Source organism: Sorex araneus, chromosome 1 (genome assembly GCF_027595985.1).
Source record: "Sorex araneus isolate mSorAra2 chromosome 1, mSorAra2.pri, whole genome shotgun sequence".
NCBI classification, from domain to species: Eukaryota; Metazoa; Chordata; class Mammalia; order Eulipotyphla; family Soricidae; genus Sorex; species Sorex araneus.
The window spans coordinates 231,278,529-231,305,085 of NC_073302.1; the positions used below are offsets into that span (position 1 = coordinate 231,278,529).

A 26,557-nucleotide genomic window follows, 5' to 3' on the forward strand; every position below is an offset into this window, starting at 1 on the left:
ATTATCATTTTTCTATTTGGGATTTGGTTGGTTTTGTAATTACTCATTTGCTTTTTATAGGACACCTTTCAGTATTCATTGCAGGGTTTGTTTAGATGTAACCTGTTAGCCAGTTCTTTCTTGTCTGAGAATGGATTTTTTTATTCTTCCCTTAAATATGAATGATTTTGCAGGATAGAGGACTCTACACTAAGTTTCATTTTCATTAAGTAGTTTTTTATTACCCATCAAATACTTTGAATATTTCATTTCATTGAATTTACTTAGATCAGACTTTGAGTTTATCTAATCTTGTTTTTTTGTTTTTATTTTTTGGGCCACAAACTGGTGGTGCTCATGGTTTCCTTCTGGCTCTGCTTGAAAGAGCAGGAGTTACTTTTGATGGTGCAAGGCAAGGCTATATGGGATACTACAGGTTGAATCCAGGATGACCATGTGCAAGGCAAATGATAATACACACTGTACTATCACTCTATCCCCAAGTTTACCTAATCTTATAATTTCTTGTTCAGTGTGATTTGTAGCTTATATTTAAAACCCTGAGATGAGGCAGTCAAGGAATAGTGCTATTATAAATCATGATTAAATCAGTAAAAACATTGAGTAAAATTAGACATTGGATAGAAATGCTGATTTCTAATTATGTTCTAACATAAAAAGACATTATTTCTTTGTGTTTTTTGGGTCACACCATGAGAGTCAAGGTTTGCTGTGTGAAAGGCAAGCACCCCAACCTACTGAACTATTGCTTCAGCCCTAAGACATTGTTATTCCTGTAAACACACTGTAAATTATTTCTATTCAGAATATATCAACAAACTTATATACACTATTATTTTTTGCATCTTGAATTACAGTTTCATTATTTAACCTTTAATATTGCTAATGTTGCATAATTTTATTGGGGTGATACATATGATTATTTATACTTAAGCACTATTAATAGATGCTATTACAAAACAGAGAGTCTCTTGCCCACATGCCTGGCTATCTTCCCCGGGGCCCCTCAGAGAGGATGGGTTCCAGCTTCCCTCCCCACCCCGAGTAGAGCTCCTGGCGGCCGAAGACCACCGGAACCTAGCTACAGCCATGCTCGAGGCCCCTCTCCACACGTTCGGACAGGACTCATGCATGAAGGTACCAGCAGAGGAACCCAGGTATATGTAATCCCATCAATGGCCAACATCCAGAGACTTAAAAGAGAGCTCCCAGAAGCGATATCTTGTAGTCTACTTCTCCCTCTGGGAGAAACTGGCAAGCTTCTGAGAGTTTCCTGCCAACATGGGACAGCCTTGCAAGCTTCCCATGGTGTATTCATATGCTAAATCCAGTAACAAGCTGGATCTCATTCCTCTGACCCTGAAAGAGCCTCCAGTGCAACATCTTTGAGAGGGCCGAGCTGAGAGAGACCTCTAAGATCTCAGGGAAAGGACGAAATGAGAGGTTACTGAGCCCGCTTGAGAAATCAACGATTAACGGGGATTTCGTGATTCGTGATTAGAAAACAAAATAAGACCTCTCCTGGAAAAATCGTTTGTGGGGTAGGGGTCACATCTGGCTGTACTTAGGGCTTATTCCTGGCTATGAGCTTAAGAATCACTCCTGGAAGTGCCCAGGGAGATCTTATGGGGTGCTGGAGAGTGAACCCAGGTCAGCTACATGCAAAGCAAACACCCTACACACTCTATTGTCTCTTGTTTCCTGAAAAGTTTATCAGCTAAACAAAACAGACATTTCATCTAAACAAGCATGATTAGAAGAAGAAAAAACTCTATTTGATCTTTTCTTTAGGTATTTTCCTGTAATTTAGTAACCAGTTATGTAGCACTGTAACACTGTCATCCCGTTCATACCGTTGTTCATCAATTTGCTCGAGTGGGTACCAGTAATGTCTCAATTATGAGACTTGTTGTTACTGTTTTCGGCATATCGAATATGCCACGAGTAGCTTGCCAGGCTCTGCCGTGCGGGCAGGATACTCTTGGTAGCTTGCCGGGCTCTTGGAAAGGGATGGAAGAATCAAACCCGGATTGGCCATGTGCAAGGCAAACACCCTACCTGCTGTGCTTTCGCTTGAGTCCAACCGATTATATAAATTTTCATTTTAATATACATTATTATAAATTATGATTGTATAAAATTTAAAATATAGCAACCTTTGTGAATAATTATCTTATTTATGAAAGTTCCTGAATAATTTAAAGTTTATTTTCAGCGTTTTTTGAAGTCGATGCAATGCCACTTTGTCTGAAGTGATATGATTTACTTTTATAGGTGGATATGCACCTTTCCTTTCTTCAGCTGCTAGAGAAAGTACTTTTACTATTGCCTTAAACACTGAGAAATGTGCCCCAGGTCCAGGACATTACAATGTTTCAGAAAAACAGGTAAATTTATGTCAGTTACCATATTTGCTTCAGTTAGTAAAAATAATTATTTTTATTAAATAGATTAACATGTGATTTCTAATATTTTTTGTTCATATAATATTTTAATTTTTATTTTAATTTAGAATAATCACTTGTCATTTGTCATCCCGTTGATCTTCGATTTGCTCGAGCGGGCGCCAGTAATGTCTCCATTTGTCCCTGTAGTGTGCTAGGGTAGCCCAATGGTATCTGCTCGCTCCAGGAATATGAAGAGCCTCAAACTGTTCATTCAGGGTCTTGATGAAGAAGTCTGACCATCTCGTAGGTGGGCGGCAACGCGGTCTTTTGACATCCTGTGGAATCTAGTCGGTAACAGCTCTAGTCCAGCGGTCATCTCTAAATCACATTATGTGTCCAGCCTATCTGATTTTTGATGCCCTGGCAAAAGAGACAGTGTCTCTGATTCTTGATCGTTGATGGAGGTCGAAACTCCAGGTTTCTGAGGCATATGTTAGTGCAGGAAGAACAGTGGAATCGAAAAGATGTGCACGGAGTTGGAGTTTCTTCGTTCTCTTAATCACTTCTTTGATGCTCTTGAAGGCGTTCCACGCTGCTCTTCCTCCTGCACAGTTCTGGCGCCAAGTTGTTCCTCATGTTGAGCTCTTGACCCAGGTACACATAGCTCCTGCATTCCAAGATGTTCATTCCATTGAGAGCAAATGGAACATCGGGGACTAGTTTGCTTTTCATGAACATTGTTTTGGTGAGATTCAGCTGAAGTCCGACCATTCCACACTCACGGTTGAAGTCGGCCAGAATTTGTGCCTCTTGGCTAATGTTTGGTGTTATGAGAACGATGTCATCATGAAGCAGAGGTGGTGTAGTTGCTGACCATCTAGCTTCACTCCCATTCCTTCGTTGCATGACGTTTTCAAGAGTGGCACTGAAGAGTTTTGTGAAATGATATTGCCCTGCCGAACCCCTCTCTTTACGTCGATGATCACTTCCTTATAGAATGGTGAGATCCTGGTGGTGAAACTGTAATACAGATGGCAGAGGTTCCTGATGTATTGAGTTTGAACAACCTGTTTGGCTAGGACTTCAATGACCGCTTCAGTCTCAACAGAATCAAAGGCCTACTTTAAATTGATGAACGTTAGCCAGAGTGGCATCTTGAACTCTCACAAAACCTCAATGAGCTTGGTCACCATGTGGATATAGTCAATCATGCTGAATCCTTTTCGGAACCCAGCTTGCTCACATGGTTGTTCTTCATCTAGTGTTTTTCCAATCCCATTCAGGATGAGTTGAGTGAATAACTTGTAGACGATGGACAACAGGCAGATCAGGCGATAGTTGCTGATGTAGTGATTGTCTCCCTTATTGTCCAACAGAACAGTCTTGCTGGTTTTCCATTAGGATGGAACCTTGCATTCAGACAGGTAGCGTGTGAAGAGCCAAGCCAGTGTATTGATGAGTACAGGTGGCAGATTCTTCAGGTGTTTGGGTCTGCCCTTGTCTGGTCTGGGTGCTCTATGCTTCTTTACCAACAAAATGGATTCTCAGATTTCCAAAGGGAGAATGCTGGAAATGCCATAGCCATCTTGCGGAATTTGGTATATGGGCAGGTGGACGTGGCTCTCAAAGAGATCTGAGTAGAACTCGTTGATAACCTTCTCTATTGCCCTTCTGGAAGATGTGATAAATCCATTAGGACATCGGAGGGCAATCATCCTGGTTTATAGTTGGCGAAGGGCAGGCGGGAATTGCAAATACTTTTCCCAGCTTCTGCCGCACCCGCCAACACTGCTATTCTTCTCTTTTTGAGGTCTTCCTTTATCACTTCTCTGCACAGCTTTGCGAGCTCGGATGCTAGCTTGTGATTGCCTGGGGCTTATGCCCAACCACATTTGTGAATGAGCTCAAGAATCTCCGAAGACAGGTGTCTGTTTGTGGCTTTCTCACTCTAGGCATTCCTCACACAGTCTTAGAGGTGCTGAACCAGTTTATTGTATTCCTCATAGATGTTGTCAACAATGGCATCTTCCCACATTGTCGCAGTAGTGCCAAAGAGCTCCCAGTTGGTGGTCATTTTGGGAACTGTCCACCAGGAGTCTCCCATGTCCAATGTTTAGATTCGACCTTCTGGAACTGCAAGTTAGCATGGATGGTCTTGGTCAACATGATGAACTCAGACAGTCTCTCACCCTCCTGTTCATACAATTCTAGGCCATGGGTCCAAATGCGGAATTCTTCGGATGACCTCTTCAGTCTTATCTTGCCAATAAAATCACTGACAATGACCTTGTAGAAGGTGTGGTCTTCTTTATAGAACTTCTTCAGCTCCATGTAGAACTCTTCAATTTTTTCTTCGTTGTAGTTGGATGTTGGTATATAGATGATGAAGATAGAAACTGCTGGCAATGAGCCACATCTATTCAAACATAAGCATCGATTTGGCTTGTTAGGCATTTGAATGAATCGATGCTCATGGCCAAGTTCGTGTTGATGAGGACACCGAAACCACCGATGCCTCTACTGTCATATGTTCCGAGGAAGAGTTCTCCAGTGTCAAAAATGGCGTGATGTGATTGATGCCTTCTCGTCTCGGTCAGTCCAAGGACGTCGTACTCGATCTTCTGTGCTTGCACCATCAGGTCCTCAATGGATGCTTCCAATGCCAGCGTACGTGCATTGAAAGTACAGACAGACATTTTAGTCCTTCTTCATCTTGGCAGCCTAGTTTGGCCCTGAGATTTTATCAGCCTCTCCTTGCTTGTCCTTCCCAATGCTGCCATATTGGGGGTCTTTCAGGGTCAGGGGAATGAGTCCCATTATTGCTACTGTTTTTGGCATATCGCATATGCCACAGGTAGCATGCCAGGCTCTGCCGTGCGGGCGGGATACCCTCGGTAGCTTGCCAGTCTCTCCAAGAGGGACAGAGACTTTTAGGGTGGCCTCTAATCACTCTCACAGGTGCTCCTAGTCTACCAAATGCAAACTTTTGATTGACTGGCATGTAGTAACGGTCTGCATGCTGACAAAACGCACCTGTCTGCATCTCTGGGCAGCACCTGTTAGTTCACTCCTCTTTGGTTCAGTTTATTTTTATTTTATAGAGATATGCTTCTGACCCTACCTGCAATGAGGATTAGAAACATATCTCCAAAAAATAAGAAGAAATTGTATCAATTATCCTTTCATAATGTGGTGGTTTTAAAATGGAATTATAAACAGAAATGGGGAGAAACCCAAACGGAAGTTAGTTTGCTACTGAACAACTAGAAGATTAAAGAAGAAATCATAATATTCTTGGAAATAAATGAGAATAAATATACATATTACCAGAACATATGTGAAAGAACAAAATCAGTGTTAAGAAGAAAGACCTGGACAGCCAGGAATCACTGGATTCTAGATCTTTTGAGATCCACTTGAAATTTATATGGAGTAAAACCCTTCTAACTCCAAAAATAGCTAATGAAATCCTTGGGGAAAAAAAGAAAATGGGAGGCTTTACTTTCTCAACTTTTAAATTATACTACAAAGATTTAGTAATAAAAATGATATGGTAGTGGAATAGATAGACTCTCAGTCCAATGGCATAGAATGGAATGCCTAGAGATATATTTGCATATTTATGAACAGTTAATCTTTTGACAGAGGGTTAAAGAGTATGAAGTGGTGAAAGAAAAGCCTTTTCAACAAATTGTGTTGAGAAAACTGGTCAGTAATATGTAAGAATGAACTCAGATCCCTTTTGCACACTACACAGAAGTGTCAAGTCAAACTGAATTAAAGACATAAATATCAGACCTGAACCCATAAATTATATTGAGTAAAATATAGGTAGAATACTTCATGACACTAAATCAGAATCATCTTCAATGACTCAATGCCAATGGTGAAGCAAAACTACATAGGGGGAGGGAAAGAGAGATTGAGAGAGACAGAGACAGAGAGAATAGAGAGAAGAGGAAGAGAGCAGTGGATAGCACACACCATCAGACCTGGGTTTGATCTCACGCATGCCTTATTGACCTCTGAGTCTGCCAGGAGTGATTCCCTAAGCCCAGAGCATCGCTGGTTTTAAACCAAAAATTTTAAAAAAAAACAGAAAAACTAAGTAAATATCTATGAAAATAACCAAATTGTTATTCCTAAAGATCATGAATCATGAGCAAGATTTTTATAATTGAGTCACAGTGAGATAGAGCATTTCAAAATTGTTCATGGTTGCCTTTCAGTCATACAATTTCCAACACCCATACCTCCACCAGCGAAATTTCCCAACACCAGTTTCCCTCCTACCATTCAAGCCATCCCCCACCCCCGCCTGCCTCTGTGGCAGGCATATCTCTCTCTGTTTCTCTTTCTCTCTTTCTTGTTAGGCTTTATGGTTTGCAATACAGATGCTGAAAGCTTATCATCTATATCCCTTTATCTGCTTTCAATACTTAGTTCTTGTCCAGAGTGATCATTTTCAACTAGTGTTTTCACAATGGACCCTGCTCTATCTTAACTACCCTTATCTCTCACACCATTGACCAAAAATTGACCTGGCCCATTTTACATCCCACAAATTAATGCAGTCATTCTATATCTGTCCCTCTCCTTCTGACTCATTTCACTCAACATGATACTCTCCAAGTTTATCCATTTATACACAAATTTCATAACCTCATTTTTCCTAGCAGCTATGTAGATTCCATGTGTAGATGTACCATAGTTATTTACCCATATGTCTGTTCTCGGGCACTCAGGTTGTTTCCAGATTCTGACTATTGTGAGTAGTGCTGCAATTAACATAGAAGTGGAGATGGTGGTTCTTCTGTGTGTTTTTGGACCCCCAAGGTATATTCCCATGATTGGGTAAAATGGGATGCAAAAAAAGCTTTTGACAAGAATCAGCACTCATTCATGATAAAAACTCTCAACCAAGTGGGATTCGAAGAAATTTTCCTCAATATCGTCAAAGCCATCTACCAAAACCCCACAGCACGCATTATCCTCAATAGGGAAAAACTAAAAGCCTTCCCTCTAAGATCAGGGACAAGACAAGGATACCCACTCTATCCACTCTTTTTAATATAGTACTGGAAGTACTAGCCATAGAAGTTAGGGAAGAAAAAGACATTAAGGGCATTCAGATAGGAAAGGAAGAAGTCAAGCTCTCACTATTTGCAGGTGACATGATGCTATATTTAGAGAACCTTAGATCTCTACCAAATAGCTCATAGAAACAATAGATTTGTATAGTTGAGTGGCAGATTACAAAATCAATACATCAAAGTCAATGGCTTTCTTATATGCAAATAATGAATGAGAAGAAAGTGATATTAAAAAAAATCAATCCCATTCACAATTGTGCCACAGAAAATCCAAGTACCTTTGAACCAGTTTAACTGAGAAGGTAAAGGACCTGTAAAAAGAAACCTTTCAGAATTCCACTTCAAAAAATAAAAGAGGATACGAGGAAATGGAAACACATCCTCTGCTCATGGATTTGGAGAATTAACATTGTCAAAATGACAATACTCCCCAAAGCATTATATAGGTTCAATGTGATCCCTATAAGGATACCAATGACATTTTTCAAGGAAATTGATCAAACACTCCTGACATATATATGGAACAATAAACCTCCACGAAGAGTTAAAGCAATCCTTGGGAAAAGAAGATGGGAGGCATCACCTTCCCCAATTTCAAACTGTACTACAAAGCAGTAATAATTAAAATAGCCTGGACTAGAAACAGATGCACAGACCAATGGAACAGAGATGAATATACTGTCACAGACTCTCAAATATATGATCACTTAATATTTGATAAAGGAGCAAGAAATATGAAGTGGACCAATTGAAACCTCTTCAATAAATGGTACTCAGAAAACTGGACAGCTGCATGTAAAAAAAATGAACTCAGAACTCTACCTAATGCTATGCACAAAAATCAGACCAAATTGAGTTAAAAACTTCAACATCAGACCTGAATCTATTATAAGGTACATGGAAGAAAACAGGGAAAACCCTTGATGCCATTGAAACTTAAGGCATCTTTAAAGATGAAACACCACTGATCAAGCAAGTGGAAGCAAAGATTAACAAATGGGATTACATTAAACTAAGAAGGTTCTGCACCTAAAAAAAAAAGTGACTAAAATACAGAGAGAGGTCACAGAATGGGAAAGAATATTTACTCAGTACCCATCTGACTGGATGGGTACTGGCTAAATATTGTGGACTGGAGTGATAGCACAGCAGGTAGGGTGTTTGCCTTGTATGCGGCTGACCCAAGTTTGATTCCTCCATCCCTCTCAGAGAGCCCTGCAAGCTACTGAGAGTATCCCTCCTGTACGGCAAAGCCTAGCAAGTCCTCGTGGTGTATTCAATATGCCCAAAACAGTAACAACAATTCTCACAATGGAGATGTTACTGGTGCCCGATCGAGCAAATTGATGAACAACGAAACGGCAGTGCTACAGTGCTACTCATCTGACAAGGGGTTAATGTCCAGAACATACAAGACACTACCAGAACTATACAAGAAAAAACCTTCAACGCCATCAAAAAATCGGGAGAAAAAATGAACAGAAATTTGCTCAAAGAAGAAATTCTAATGGCCAAAAGGCACAAGAAAAAATGCTCTACATCACTAATCATCAGGGAGATGCAAATTAAAACAACAATGAGATATCATCACACACCACAGAGATTGGTGCACATACAAATGAATGAAAATAACCAGTGCTGGCATGGATGCAGTAAAAAAGGGATTCTCATTATAGCTGGTGGGAATACTAACTGGTTCAGCTTTTTGGGAAACAATATGGACAGTACTCAAAAAACTAGAAAACGAGCAACATTTTAAAGAACAATTTTCCCTTTTCTCTGCGCATGAGTACCAGCAATTTTAGTTTACTCCAGATGCAGAAATTCTTCAGGAGCCTTCAAACATATATGCTATTCTTCCTCTATAGTTATGGGGATATTTTGGTCTCTGGTTTCTGTTTTAAAATTTTTTCTTCCATTGTTCTGACATATTCTAAGTATATTTAGTTTTAGTTTGAAATTAAAATTTTTAAGTTAATAAATTGAAGTTAAATTTTCCCTCCTATTATTTGCTTTTACAAGAATTGTGACATCAGTAAATAGCCTTATCTTTCTTAGGCTGTATTTTAAAGATCACTGTATCACTGTATCATTGTCATCCTGTTGTTCATCAATTTGCTTGAGCAGACACCAGTACATCTCCATTAGTCCCTGTTGCATTCAGGGTTAGGGGAATGAGGCCCTTTATTGTTACTGTTTTTGGCATATTGAATATGCCAAGAATCTGCCGTGTGAGATTCTGCATCACTCTCTTTCGTGAGCTTTGTTTAGTTTCTGGATCTTGGATATTGATGATATTACATGGTGCCAGGGGAAGTTTGTGGGTGTGACTGCCAAGCTACTGGAAATGGGGGATCTGGATGGGGGAGGCCCAGTCCTGATCTGAGCAGGCTTGGATATCTCAGCCACGGGTCCCACATATCTGGGTTCCTCTGTCAGTTCCTTCATGCATGAGGCTCGTCCAAGTGTGTCGAGAGTGGCCTTGAGCATGGCTGAGGCTGGGTTCTGGAGGTTTTCGGTTGCCATGTCTCTGCTTGGGGCGGGGTGTGAAACTCAAGCCGCCCCCCTCCGAGGGGTCCTCAGTAAAGATAACCTGGCAGGAGTTTCTGCCATTTTAAAGATATTAGTTTATATTAATATGTTGTTTATTAAGTAGGTATTAGTTGAAAGATGATTAGTTTGATTACTTTTTATAATTTTTCTCCAATTTAGTGTACTATTAAAGGAGGCCATAGTCTACAAAACCGGGAGAAACGTTTCCAGAAGTTTATTTCAGATACTCCAGGACCAGCAAGGTACAATCAATCTTATCCTGGAATCGATATTATGAACAGAAAAATACCAGAGGCTAAAGAGCATCTTCAATCAGTACGTGCCTTTAATTATATTTATTTTAGTTTGCAAAAAAGAACAGGGTTTAATCTATGGTATATCTACACAATGAAATATAATGCAGCAGTTAGAAAAGATGAGGTCATGAAACTTTCCTATAAGTAGATGGAGAGTATCATGCTAAGTGAAATGAGTCAGAAATTCAGGAACAGACATACAATAACTGTACTCATTTGTGGAATATAAAAGAACATAATATGAGACTAACACCCAAAGACAGTAAAGACAAGGACCAGGAGGATTGATCCACCATTGAAGCCTGTCTCATATGCTGGGGGAGAAGGCAGTTGGGATGAAGGGACCACTAAGTCAATGATGCTTGGGGGATAGGTTGGGATGGGAGATGTGTGCTGAAAGTAGACTAGGGACCAAACATGATGGCTTCTCAGTATCTGATTTGCAAACCATGATGTGCAAGAGTATAGAGAGAGTAAAGAGGGAAAGTGCCTGCCACAGAGGCAGGGGATGGGATGGGATGGAGGTGGCGGGAGGGGTATTGGGGATCTTGGTGGTGGAAAATGCACATTGGTGGAGGGATGGGTGTTTGATCATTGCATGACTAAAACTAATTCATGAAAGTTTTATAACTGTATCTCACAGTGATTCAATTAAAAAATAAAAATAAAGAAGGAAAAAAATAAAAGAATTTCCTAAGCTAAAAAAAGAACAAGGTTTTAATATTTTAGGTACTGTTAGATACACATAAAAGGCCTTAATATTAAAATTAGTATATTTATTAGTATCTATATTATAGTTCATCTGGAATTAAACAAATACTTGATTTCAAAACTTTAGATTTTAAAAAAATCATTGTAGGGTTCACTTCAGACTCAGCATTGCTGAGACACCAGTGGTGCTCAGGGGCCATGTGATGCTGGTGATTAAATTTAGGTCCTTGAATATACAATGAATGTTCTCTACAAAGCAGCCCTTCCACATGTCTAAAATACTCTTAAATCTTTCTAAAATACTGTCTAAAATACTGTCTTTTAAATCTGTTTTAACATCTGACTTCATTTTTGCTTTTTTTAACTCTATCACTATGTCCAGTGTTTTATGGTGGACAAAAACACCGAATTAAAAAAGTCACCCAGTGGCCAGAGTTATAGTAGGATGGGTAAGTTGCTTGCCTTACATGCAGCTGATTGGGATAGATCAAGGAGTAAGGAGTAAGGATGAAGCACTGAGCGCTGCAGGGTGTGGACCACCACAACAGCATTGACAAACAGCACCAAAAAGGGTTCATGCTTCTAAGTGTGTTTAAACATCACTGTTCATATGTGGAGACAAGGAAGGATTCACTTTCTCTTTAGGGATTTATCGGCCACTACTGACTGACTGAATGCATCAGATACAATGCTAGGTGCTGATAACACATAGAATGCAAATAATTGGTGTAGGTCCTACAATTTAAACAGTGAAGTGATGAATGAAATTCAGTACAAAAACAGTTGATCAAGTGATATTTTAATACTGTAAATGTTTATGAGTCACAAAAAGTGGAGAAATCCCAGAGGGAGTAAATATCACAATCAAATTAAATCTTGAAGAAGCATCTAAGAAGAATTAGAAAAAACAATACTTTGCATGTATCTCCATGGTGTCCCAAAATGTTATTTAGAAAAGGTGTTTAACTATATCATTGAAGGAGGAAATAGAAGAGAGAGGGCTAATACATCTATACAGGGCTTTGCATCCCCATAAAAAAAGAATACACATTCTTTTCCAGTGCACACGAAACATTCTCCAAAATAGATCATGAGCTGGGCCACAAAGCATACCTCTATAGAATCAGGAAGATAGAAATTGAATCAACTATCTTCTCACCATGATGCAATGAAGATAGAAGTTAATTATGCACAGACTCAGAGGACCAAACCATACACCTGGAAATTAAACAACTCAATGTTGAACAATGAGTGGGTCAAAGAGGAAATCAAGGAAGAAATCAAAAGGTACCTGGAAACAAATGAGAATGAAGACACGAGCTACCAGAACCTGTGGGATGAAGCTAAAGCTGTATTAAGGGGAAAATTTATAGCTTTGCAAGCATATCTCAGGAAGGAGGAAAGGGCCCCCATAAATAACCTGACCTCACGGCTCAAGACCTTAGAAAAGGACCAACAAGAGAGCCCAAACCAGGCACAAGGAAAGAAATAATAAACTTAGGACAGAAATTAGACATGGAAACTTAAAAAACAATCCAAAAGATAAATGAATCTAAGAGCTGATTCTTTGAGAAAATAAATAGGATTGATAAACCACTAGCAAGACTCAAAAAGAAAGGGAGAGAGAACTCTAATAAACTGAATCAGAAATGAAAGGCGGGACATCACAACAGAAACCAAAGAAACTAAAAAGATCATCAGAGACTAGTTTGAAAGTCTGTGCACCACAAAACAAGAGAATCTAGAAAAAAATGGATAAATTCCTGGATTCTTATAGCCTCCCAAGTCTGAACCAAGATGATTTGGAATACCTGAATAGACCCATTATTATCAAGGAAATTGAAACTGTAATTAAAAGAATCCCCAGAAACAAAAGTCCAGGTCCAGATGGATTCACTAGCGAATTCTTTCAAACATTTAAAGAGGACCTATTGCCACTTCTTTTCAAGCTTTTCTAGGAAATCGAGGAAACAGAAACACTCCCAAACAGTTTCTATGAGACACGTACCACCCTAATACCAAAAGCAAAAAGAGACACCACAAAAGAAGAAAATTACAGGCCAATATCTCTGATAAATATGGATGTGAAGATACTCAATAAAATATTAGCAAATAGAATCCAACAACTCATCAAGATCATACACCATAACCAAGTGGGATTCATCCCGGGGATGCAAGGATAGTTCAACATTCAGAAGTCAATCAACATAATCCACCATATCAACGAAAGAAAAGATAAAGACCATATGATCATATCAATAGATGCAGAGAAAGTATTTGACAAGATTAGCACTCGCTCGTGATGAAAACTCTCAGCAAAATGGGCATAGAAGGGAACGTCCTCAATATAGTCAAAACCATCTACCACAAGCCTATAGCAAGCATTATCCTCAGTGGGGAAAAACTAAGAGCCGGACCCTCTGCGCCTAATGACTTTGATTCCAGAGACCTTCTAACACATTTTGGCATCCAGCACAGCTTCTTACAGCAATGCACTGGGACTGTGAGCTGGGCTACAACTCCGCGCTGCCCGGGGATAGATCTTTCCTCTCCACCCTGTTTTTCTGCATAGAAAATGGCAGCAGCAGCAACATCCACATGGCTGGAGCCACCTTCTAAGACTCCTAACCCAGAAGTATATGGTTTTTACACTTTGGGGCTCCTAGGGAATCATGGGAAGTGGGTGTAACAGGCACGCCCTTGGCCCAGATAAATCCGGAGCTGTTGAGATTGAAACGGACCCTCTGTGCCTAAAGACTTTGATTCCAGAGACCTTCTAGCACATTTTGGCATCCAGCGCAGCTTCTTACAGCAATGACTGGGACTGTGAGATGGGCTATTCAATTTCTGGCAGAATTTTCCCTGGACTATATACAGAAATCCAAAACCGCGCGGACGCGGCAGACTTAACATCTCTTAATTGTCAGCAATGTGAAACGGTTCCTTTTTAGCAGGTCTGACTTTGGGGGGAAACTCCAAATAATAACAGTGATTTTTTTTGTTGAAATATTGAAGGTAATCAAAGTAGCAGCCACTTCTCTAGACTGTGAACTAAGCAACAGCCCCATGCCAGCGAGAAGAGGAAATATCCCTCTCTTCCGGTTGTTTCCCATTTTCGGGGAGAAACGCGGTGTGGCGTACACCATACTATGAGGCGCGGGAAGAGAGATGAGGGGGGAAAAAAGGAAAAGGAAAAAGGGAAAAAAAAGAGTTATGTACTTGGAGCAGTGGGGCTACATATCTCTTCATTCTCAACAATGGAAAACTACTTATCAAATGCTTCCTTGGTAGTACGGCTGTCTTTCTTGGGGGGAAACGCCAACATAAATAGTGAGTTTTATGTTGAAATATGGAATGCAATCAAGGTAAAGAGAAAATGAAGTGAAATCCATCAGTTATGCAGTTGGGGGTGGGGGGCGGGGGCGGGAGGTATACTGGGGTTTTTGGTGGTGGAATATGGGCACTGGTGAAGGAATGGGTGTTTGAATATTGTATAACTGAAGCATAAGCCTGAGAACTTTGTAACTTTCCACATGGTGATTCAATAAAAATAAAAGAAAACAAACAAACAAAAAAAACTAAGGGCCTTCCCTCTAAGATCAGGGACAAGACAATGAGGCCCACTCTCACCACTTCTGTTCAATATAGTACTGGAAGTAACTGCAATAGCTATTAGGCTGGAAAAAGACATTAAGGGCATCCAGTTAGAAAAGGAAGAAATCAAGCTCTCACTATTCGCAGATGATATGATATTATATTTAGAGAACCCCAAAGCCTCTACCAAGAAACTCCTTGAAACAATAGACTTGTATGGTAAAGTCGCAGGCTATAAAATCAATACCCAAAAGTCCATGGCTTTCCTATATGCAAATAATGAGAAGAAAATGATATGAAAAAAAGCAATCCCATTCACAATCATGCCTCAGAAAATCAATTACCTCAGAATCAGCTTAACTAAGGAGGTGAAGGAACTGTACAGAGAAAATTACAAAACGCTACTTCATGAAATAAAAGAGGACACGAGGAAATGGAAACAAATCCGCTGTTCATGGATGGGAGAATTAACATTGTCAAAATGGCAGTACTTCCCAAAGCATTATACAGATTCAATGCGATCCCTATAAGGATACCCATGACATTCTTCAAGGAAGTGGACCAAACACTCCTAAAATTCATATGGAACAAAAAAAAAACCCACGAATAGCTGAAACAATTTTGGGGAAAAGGAAGATGGGAGGCATCACCTTCCCCAACCTCAATCTCTACTACAAAGCGGTAATAATTAATACTGCATGGTACTGGAACAAAGGCAGAGCAGTAGACCAATGGAACAGGGTGGAATATCCTTACACACAACCTCAAATATAAGATCATCTAATCTTTGATAAGGGAGCAAGAAATGTGATGTGGAGCAAGGATAGCCTCTTTAACAAATGGTGCTGGTAACACTGGACAGCTACATGCAAAAAAATGGGCTCAGACTTATACCTAACACTATGAACAAAAATCAGATCAAAATGGATTAAAGACTTCAACATTAGACCAGAATCCATAATGTACATTAAAGACAAGGTCAGCAAAACTCTCCATGACATTGATGCTACAGATATCTTCAAAGAGGACTTGCCACTGACCAGGCAAGTGGAAACACATAAACAAATGGGACTACCTTAAACTGAGAAGCTTCTGTACCTCAAAAGATACTGTCATCGGGGCCGGAGCGATAGCACAGCGGGTAGGGCGTTTGCCTTTGCACGCGGCTGACCCAGGTTTGATCCCCGGCATTCCATATGGTCCCCCAAGCACCACCAGGAGTAATTCCTGAGTGCAAAGCCAGGAGTAACCCCTGAGCATCGCTGGGTTTTTTTTTTTTACCCAAAAAAAAGCAAAAAAAAAAAGATACTGTCATCCCGTTGCTCATCGATTTGTTTGAGCGGGCACCAGTAATGTCTCTCATTGAGAGACTTATTGTTACTGATTTTGTCATATCCAATACACACGGCTCTCCAAGAGTGGCGGAGGAATCGAAGTCGGGTTGGCCGCGTGAAAGGTGAACGCCCAACCGCTGTGCTATCACTCCAGCCGTTTAAAAGACACAGTGACCAGAAAACAAAGACAGTACACAGAATGGGAAAGGATATTCACCCAATACCCATCTGATAAGGGGTTGATATCAAGGAATTAAAAGGCACTGGTTAAACTCCACAAGAAGAAAACATCCAACCCCATCAGAAAATGGGCTGATGAAATGAACAGAAACTTTCTCAAGGGAGAAATCCGAATGGCTAAAAGACACACAAAAAATGCTCCTCAGCACTAATCATCAGGGGGATGCAGATCAAAACAACAATGAGATACTATCTCACAACACAGAGACTGGCCCACATCCAAAAGAACAAAAGCAACTGGTGTTGGCACGGATGTGGGGAGAAAGGGACTCTCCTTCACTGCCTGTGGGAATGCCAACAGGTTCAGCCTTTTTGGAAAACTTTACATATGTATCTCAAAAATTAGAAATTGGGCTCCCATTTGACCCAGAAATACCCCTTCTGGGAATATATTCCGGAGATGCAAAAAAGTATAGTAGAAATGACATCTGCACTTGTATGTTCATTGTAGCACTGTTTACAATAGCCAGAATCTAGAAAAAACCTGATGGCCTGAGAACAGATGACTGGTTAAAGAAACTTTGGTATATCTACACAATGCAATACTATGCAGCTGTTAGAAAAGATGAAGTCATGATATTGGCATATCGGTGGATCAACATGGAAAGTATCATGTTAAGTGAAATTAGTCAGAAAGAGAGGGACAGACACAGAAAGATTGCACTCATTTGTGGAATATAAAATAACAGAATGGGAGACTAACACCCAAGAATAGTAGAGATAAGTACCAGGAGGATTATTCCACAGCTTGGAAGATGACCTCACATGCTAGGTGAAGAAGCAGGTCTGATAGAGAAGGGATCACCGAGCAAAGGGTGCTAGGTGGGCCCAATAAGGATGGGAGATACAGGCTGAAAATAGACTATAGACTGGACATGATGCCTACTCAATACATCTGTAGCAAACCACAACACCCAAAAGGAGAGAGAGAGAGAAAAAGGGAATGCCCTGCCACAGAGGTGGCGTGGGGTGAAGGGGATAGTGTGGGGGTGGTGGGAGGGATGCTGGGACCATTGGTGGTGGAAAATGGGCACTGGTGGAGGGATGGGTACTCGATCATTGTATGAATGAAATGCAAGCATGAAAATTTCTAAGTCTATAACTTTATCTCACGGTGATTCACTAACAAAAAAAGAGAAAAAATGATTCATAAATGTTTGAAATCCCAGAACAACTTAAAAATCATAAAATAGAAATGAAGATTTTTGGTCATTAATTAGCTTACAAAATATTCTAAATTGCCACACATATATAACAAAAAGCAAATATTATGAGAAGATATACTATTGACAATGAAATGTATGTCTTAAATAATAAATGTTGGAAATAAAAAAAAGATAGAAAAGATGTTTGAACTCCTATGTTCATTGCAGCACTATTCACAATAGCCAAAACCTCAAAACAGCCTAATTGTCAAAGGAAAGATGATTGAATAAAGAAACTATGATGCATATACACAATAGAAAAGATGAAATCATACAGTATACTTCTATGGGGAATGATCTGGAGACTATTGTGCTGAGTAAAGTTAGTCAGAATGACAGATACAAAATGATTTCTCACATCTGTGGGATATAAAGTAACAAAGTAGGGGAATAACAAATGACTTTCAAAGGCAACAGAAACTGCAAACAACACTGTAACAATGGTGAAAAAACTGGGTACTCAGATGGAGGGCATGATACTATGTGTTATGCATGAAACCCTATCAGTAACAGTATTATAAATTACAGTGCTTAAAAATTATTTGCTTTTGGATAAAAAATAAAACCAAAAAAACTGGTATAGAAAGCCACCTGTACGAAGACAAAAGTATTTATTTTTTATATATATTTATATATTTAGTGTTTATTTAGCAAGGACAATCTTGTTTGGAATATTTACAGTTTAGGAATTAAAGGAAATTTTTTATGTTTTCTTCTTACCTTTCAAATCAAGGGTATGTTTTCTTACAGAAATATTTAAAGTCATCAATGGTTTCCAGAATTATTGATGTTCCTTCAATTCCTTCTTGCGGACAATCATATGGTTATGATATTAGTGAGGATGACAATATTATAAAACAGTTTCCACCAGACAGTGACAGTACACTAGGACCTGCATATTATAAGCCTCAATTTGTAAGTACAATGGATGCTATTCATAAATTGGGATATTGTTTATAATCATGCATGTTTTAGTTAATAGTAAAATATCCTTGGTGAGGTGTTCATATTTTTTTTAAACAACATTGAAAAACAGCAACATTTCTGGCCCTATTGTCCCATTTGATAAATCTGTAGATCTCAAGGAGGTTCCTATATATTTAATTTCTTTCTTTGGTTTTGTTGCTTTCAGTATTCTATCTTTCTTTGATTTTGGTTGTTCTGATGGTAGTACGGCTAAGAGTTATTTGGATCTATCTTGGCTTCTTGAATCTAGGCGCCTGCACTCCTCAACTCTGAGAATTTCTCAGCTGTGATTTCTTTGATTAATTTTTATTCCTCTTCCTTAGGCACTCCAATGATTCTTATATTGTTTTTCTGGAATTCATCCTATAGCTCTGTTGTATGCCATTCATTTATTCTGAAAATTTTCCTGTCTTTTGTAGCTTTTTTGAGGTTTTTTGCATATCATGTTGGAGATCATTGATTTTATTTTGACTGCTGTTACTCTACTGCTCAGACTTTCCATTGTGTTTTCTATTTCACCCACAAGACTTCAGTTCTGTTATTTCTGATCTTTTTTAATTCTAATACTGGTAATTCTTTACTAATTTGTTTGCAAGATATGTTCATTTCTTTATATTTCTGTAGTTGATGTGCTGAGATCTGTTACTCTTGTTCTGTTTAGTGCTGTCATTGAATTCCTTGATGTATGTTAATAATTTAATAATTATTTTGTATATATGTTCCTCATGTTGAGTATATATATTACCATTACCATTATATGTAATTTATAGATTAACTTCTTGATAAATATATGTAATATGTATAATATATATAATATGTAGTATATGTTAAATACATATTTGTAACTTCTATAATCTTTATTATCTCTTAAAATTAAAGACCCTTTTAAAATCAATATGACAATAGAAGTTCTTATTCTTTTGTCTACATCATTGGAATGGAATATATTGCTTCTGTATTTTATATTCAATCTGTATTGTTTTAAAATAAAAGTTTTCTCGCAATTTTATAGAAAATTGTAGATTTTTTTGAATGAGTTGTAATATCACAAAGCTTTCTGACATGTTACCTTTAACTAGAAACCCTCTTTTTATTGACAACCTGTCACTGTGTTTCCAGTTTGTTTTTAACTATTCATGCAAGAAATATGTGGGTATGACCTTCTTTCTCATCACAATGTAATGGTTTGAACAATATTTCAAGTGGTTTAGTTTTGAGAATTGTTCCATAGTTCATTAAATAACAACACTCCTTGTCTCTAGTTTTCACCTTTCTGGAGAAGTGAATAATGTTCAACATAGATCATAAGTTCTTCTTCCTTTTATAATGTAGAGGTGTGGGGTGGTCTTACTCAGTGAAATTCAGGGTTTATTCCTGGATCAGTGTTCAGGGATATTTCTTCGTGGTACCCATGGGAACTTTTGCAGTTCCAGTATTAGAACTGGGAACCTGGGTTGATCATATGCAAGGCAAGCACCTTGACCTCTGTTAATATTTCTCTACCTCCTCAACATAGATTCTTTCCAGTAAATTATTTTTTCTGGCTTTATTTCATTATGTATTTCCTAGAACTGGAATATCTTAAGGTTTAAGAATGTGATGCCTTTTTCTAGCTCCTAGTACTGATAATTTGCTTCACTTTATACATTTTTGATGGTGATGGCAATGTTATAATTCTGGTCCAATATTTTAAACTAGAGTTAAACTTTTTATTATTATTTTGATTTGTATTAATATCACTTATAATCATAATTTTGAGGTTGATTTCAATGTGCAAGGATAGAAAGAGCTAGAAAAAATGTAGTTTATGCAGTTAAATTATATATTATGGGGGTTTTAATTCATGTGTATATTTTTAAATTTCTATTTGAATTTTTTTTACATTTTTTTTAGAAAGTAAATTCTGTTTTTGTTTTTAATTTTTTAATAAGTCACCATGTGGAAAGTTACAAAGTTTTCAGGTTTAAGTCTCAGTTATACAATGCTCGAACACCCATCTCTTCACAGATGACTGGTTAAATTTCTATTTGATTTTAATTTCACAATTGTGACTTAAAAATTTATGGATCCTGGGGTACAAGCGATAGTAAATTGGGTAGAGCGCTTGCCTTGCCTGTGGTCAATCTAGGTTTCATCCCATATGTTTCCCGGAGTCCCATCAGGAGTGATCACTGAGTACAGAGCTAGAAGTAAGCTCTCGAGCAATATGGGAGTGGCATAGAAGTAGGATTTAAAAAAATTAATTTCCTAAATCTACCTCTTTTTTCAGTTTTAAATTAATCTTTAAGAAATTTTCCAGCTTGTTTTCTAAGCCCACATTCTCCTTGAACACACAGCTCATTTTTTTGGGTCTCTGTTTCTTTGCTTACTTTTCTCCACCTGGAAAACCTATGTTTTTTCATGAACACATTTCTCCTCTTTTTCTACTCTCACATTTTTCAAAACCAGTTTTGTTCAATAAAACTAACTTGCTTCACTAAAAAGAAAAAAAATGAAAGAAAAAAGAATAGAAAGAAAGAAAGGAAAAGAAAGAAAGAAAAAGAAAATAATTTTCTAAGTTGGATACTTTAAATACTTTAAGGAGAAATTATTAATGGATAATGTTTGATTTTCATATTTTTTATAATAGATGTAAAAGAAAAAATGATTCACATAACTTTTTTGTCAGTAAAGAACTATTTTTCAATTCAAATATTAGCAATAAAATGAACTAGTGGTAGTTCTTAAGATTTCTGAAAACTTTATATTAATATGCTATAGGTTTAAACTATAAAAGGAAAGTAGAATTTTTTCTAATAATTGTTGGTAGTGTTTCACTTTTAAATAATTTTATTTTTATTTAATGAAGGTTGATTTTAGTAGCATTTTCATTTCCTAAACATATAACTTTCTCCCATTTCTCCCCTTTTAAAATTATAAAACAGCTAATTTTTATGTCATTTAGCTTTTGGGTTGCTAGGTAAAGAGTAAAACTAAGAGTAAAACTGTTCATCTTGGTTATGGATGTGTCAAAAATAGATAATTCTATTGCTAAAAAATTGAGTAATCTAGTTTATTCAGAAGTTGGCTGAAATGCAGAAGTGATATCGTGGTTAAGATATATCAAAGAAGACTTGAACATTTACCAGTATAAAGGCCATTCTTATTTTAGACTTAGATGTAAAAAAAGTTAGACATTGTTTTATTATTTAACCTATCAATCTCTCTCTATTTTAGAACTTTTCCAATGCAACTTTGAAATACAAAGGGATAAATTTTGGCAGCTCTTTGGGAAGAATTGTGTTTCCTGTAAAACCAGGGCCTGGTCCTGGAAAGTATAACATAGTTGAGTAAGTAAAAGAACATATTCTTTTTTTTTTAAGAACATAGTCTTAATGACTCAGAATAGGCAATACAATAATGGAAGGTAAAATCAGTATGAAAAACTCAAAAAGTATTTCCGGAGTTGCATATATGAAAGTTTTTTTGTAACCTATATCACGTGCTGTCTGCTTTACATGTATTGCTTTTTAAAATTTTCACAAGTTTCTGTTTAGTTACTATACTTTCAAGATTTTTTTAGTGAGTTGATCTTTATTAATTTTTTAGGAATAGTCTTAACAATGTTATGGTGTACCCACCACCAGAGTATCACCACTATTTCTATGTCACTTTTTGTCTCCTCCACCCTCCCACTCACTCCCTACTTTGCAACTCAGTGGGCAGGTTTAATTTTTTGGTATAGATTAGGCAATACATATATAATAGTATTTAAGTTTATGGTGTAAATGTACAGATTTACCTCACACTACCACTATAAAAGTGCCCATGATTCTCCACCACTATCATTTTATCACCTCTTGTATTATCTTTATTCACACCTTTAATTCCCACCTTTATTCCCTCACTGTTAATGAGTTTTGTAATTCAAAAACAAGGGGTTGTCATTGTTTTATACTGTATATTCTCTTGTTTTTCTCTGTATTTGACATATGAGTTAGATCATCCAGTATCTGTTCTTCTTATCACTCTGACTTATTTAACTTAGTGTGATAACGTTCAGTTCTATCCACATTGAAAAATACTGCATGATTAGTTTCTTATAGTCACATAGTATTCCAATGTATTTTGCATATAGGTTAAATAAGATGTAATTGCCATTAACAGTAGAATTCCTTTTCATCACATCCACACCAGCATTGTGGTATAGTATTATATAACATCTATATTATTATATAACAGCATTGTGTTGTATTATTATATAACATATTCTCACTTGTGTGAGAAGATGTTTCATTGTTGTTTTCATTTCCATGTTCCTGATAACTAATGACAATGAACTTTTTTGCGTATACCTTTTTTTTTTTGTCCATCTTTATATCTTCTTTGGAGAAGTATTGGTCTATCTCCTTTACCCATTTTTCAATGGGACTATTGTTTTCATTTTGTTTTTGTTGAGATTTGTGAGTGCTTAATAAATCTTGAATACTAGTCTTTCATGTATCATGTGTAACATTTTCTCACATTAGAGTGTCTTTTTATTTTGGTTCATTTTTTCTTTCGCAATTTTTATTAAAGGACTGTGTTTTACAAAGTTACTCATAGCTGAGTTTTAAACATACAAGATTTCAGCACTGATGCCACCACCACTGTCAGCATCCCTCTACCAATGTTGCTGGGTTCCCTCCCTTACCCACTTTCTTCTACCTCCTCCAACCTGCTCTCTTGACAAGCACCTTCCTAAATCTGGTTGTTAGAGTTGAGATCTCTTGATTTCAGTGTTGTTGACTCTATGACTTGGCTATTTGGCTCTATCATTCCTTATTACTACCTTGTACCTGGATCCTTTGATCTGGCTCCCATTGCGTCTCATCTGTCTCTCTTCCTCCTACCTTCACTTTTTTTTTCCTTATCTTTCCTATACTCTGGAACCAGGTTGACGAGAGCACCCCCCCATTTAAGACATTGCATTCCCTCATTTAGTTGTACTAAGTCTATTTTTGTGATATCACTCAACATTTATCCTTTACTGACTTACTTCATTTAACATAACATCTTTCAGTTCCATCCATGTGCCACAAATTGTGTGATTTCATCATTGCTTACAGCTATATAGTATTTTATTGTGTATATATAATAGACACATGAAAAATGCTCATTCCTTATTGTTAGAGAAATCCAAATTAGACAAAAATGAGACATTATTTTATATCAGTGTGAGTGGAATATATCAAAAATACTAGAAACAACCACTGTTGGTGAGGTTGTTGGAAAAGGAACCCTCATCCACTGCTGGTGGCAATATTATCTGGTCCAACTCTTATGGAAAACCGTGTGGAAGGTACTCAGTAAACGTAGAATTAAGTTTCCATTTTACCCAGAAATTCCACTTTTGGGTATCTATCTCCAGGACAAAAAAAACATTCACTAAAAAAGAACGTGTGTGGTATGCACACCATTATTAAATGCAGAATCAAGATACAATAGCTAAGATTTGGGATCATCATAGATGTCTAATGCCAGATAAGTGGATCATGAAGTGGATCCATACTTATATGTTTTGGAGTTAACAGGACATGTACATATACAGTGGAATATATTTTAGTCAATTTTATTGTTTTCTTATTCATTTATGGTTTCAATTTTCATTGTGATTTTGGGTTTATAGTAGAATAAATGCTGGTTTCTCAAGCACATTATTCCAACACCATATCCATTATCAATGTACTCATCTTCCTCCTCTAAGAATCCTAATGTCCTTATCTTTCATGAACTAAATTATGTGGATCAATGTTTCTGTGTGCTTCCTTTACTACTTTGCTATCTATTTTTAAGTCTCACATATGAGCAAGATCATTGTTTCTATTCTTTTCTTTCTGACTGACTTCACTCACCATGATATCCTCATGCTGATGTAAATTGCATGATTTTGTTCTTTCTTAGAACTGCATAATACTCCACTATGTACTTATGCTACAGCGTCCTGACCCACTCATCCAAATTGAGCATTTGGGTAGTTTCCAGCACCAATCCCACCACCAGTATGAATTATCTCCAGTGTTTCATTACCACCAATTTTCCTTCTCACCTTACCACTTTTCTACCTTATCATATAACAAATTTATTTCATATTGCTTGCTCCAACAAAACATATAGGAATATCAGATGCAATTTTCTGAAAATAAACCAGTGAGTCAATTTGTGGTGATATATTGTCATTTGATTTTAACTTATACAAATAATGTCTATTCTCAGTCACATAATTAACTTTTCAAGTCTTGCAGCTGAAATATATTGCATTAAATTTTATTTTTTACTTGGATCTCGTTGTACTAATTAAATCATATCTTCTTTGTCATAAATATAACTATTTAAAAATTCTGTACTTATATTTTTTGGAGTTTACAGGACGTAATTAAAAGCTACAAATGTCAATTTTAGTAAAAGTGAAGAAAATTAAGTAAATTTAAATAGGCCAATAAAGTCATGCCCATGAAGCACCTCTGGCTCCATGTAAGTTAATTCATGGGCCATGGGCCAGAGACTAGTAAATAAATCTCGAAAGAGATCAAAAAGATTCAGAGATTCTTTTGGACCCTGCACAGGGCTGAGTCATCCAATATACCCTGGAGGGTGGTGGGTGAGTCCAGCATGTACCCAAACAGAGTTTCAGCAGCTGAAAACTCTCTACACCCCACAAATGCTGCCATGTGTCTGGCTAGACTTTATTGCTTAGGATGAGCCTCATTCAGAAATTGTTCTGTTGAAAAACTCAAGTATGCGGGTTTTGTGACTGAAATTTCCAGACTTTCACAGAGTCGGGGATGGTCTATCTCCCTCCACCTCCCTGTGCTTCTGGAAGCCCTGGAAGTCATGCACAAGCCCCAAATTCACTAGCCAGTAAAAAATTTAACTCCAGCTGCATCACCCTGTTAAAAAGTTTGGACTTCCTGGAGTGCGTAGCTGCATTCATGGCTGTGAGACATTTCAAACTCTATAACACTGATAAACCAAGAGTAGTAAACCAGATTGGATGAGATGTAATATAGAAGGCATCCTATCTCGATTAATTAATATCAGTACAGAAGACTTAATCTGTAACATTTTAGCAATCTCTTATATGAGGGCTTAATAGCTCCATGAGATATAAAAATCTTCACTAACTTTTTTTTGAGGAAAAATTTTAATCATTCTTTCAGTAAATGATAAGAATTGGTTTAAAATGAATTATTGAGGCCTGCTGTAGCGGAAGCTTAAGGGATGGTTGGGAAAATTGAACATAATGGTAGTGGAAAGGTATGGTGGTAGTGGGATTGGTATATTGAATATCTGTAGCAAATAATTAGGAACAACTTTGTAAACCACAGTGTTAATATAATGTTTAAGGGGAAATAACATTAAAATAAATTAAAAAATTAAAAACAGGCCTATAAAACACATTGAAAGGAACAAAAGCAACTGCTGTTGGCGTGGGTGTGGGGAGAAGTGGACTCTCTTTCACTGTTGGTGGGAATGTCAACTGGTTCAACCTTTTTGGAAAACAATATGGACGTTTCTCAAAAAACTAGAAATTGAGCTTCCATTTGACCCAGCAATACCAGTTCTGGGAATATATGCAAAAAGATACAGTAGAAATGACATCTGCACTTGTATGTTTATTGTGGCACTATTTACAATAGCCAGAATGCGGAAAAAAAAACAGTGCTAGAGAACAGATGACTGGTTAAAGAAACTGGTACATCTACACAGTGGAATACTATGCAGCCGTTAGAAAAGATGAAATCATGAAATTTGCATATAAGTGGATCAACATGGAGACTATCATGCTAAGCGAAATGAGTCAGAGAGAGAGGGACAGACATAGAATGACTGCACTCATTTGTGGAATATAAAGTAACAGTATGGGAGACTAACACCCAAGGATAATAGAGATAAGGGCCAGGAGGATCGTTCCACAGCTTGGAAGCTGGCCTCACATGCTGGGGGAAAAGGCAGGTGGGAAGGAGAAGGGACCACTAAGTAAATGATGCTTGGAGGGTGTTGGGGATAGACTGAGCTATCAGGGCGAGCCCATGTAGACTGTACTACAGACAGGAACATTTTCTCCCTTCAAGCTGCCTTCAGAAAATAATTTAGTATATTGAAAGGGGGAGTTTTTCCTTTTCCCACAGAAGCCTGGCTGGTCTTTGACATGCAGCT

The 26,557-nt window shown here is 37.6% G+C and overlaps 1 protein-coding gene across 1 annotated transcript in view; it reads left to right on the top strand.

The window, feature by feature from the left end:
* Positions 1-26,557, top strand: part of STPG2 (sperm tail PG-rich repeat containing 2) — a 204,935-nt gene that overhangs the window by 36,843 nt on the left and 141,535 nt on the right. The window contains exons 2-5 of the mRNA XM_055127269.1: positions 2,275-2,387; positions 10,193-10,348; positions 18,164-18,328; positions 21,596-21,708. Coding sequence (XP_054983244.1) covers positions 2,275-2,387; positions 10,193-10,348; positions 18,164-18,328; positions 21,596-21,708 — 547 coding nt within the window. The remainder of the gene's footprint in view (positions 1-2,274; positions 2,388-10,192; positions 10,349-18,163; positions 18,329-21,595; positions 21,709-26,557) is intronic.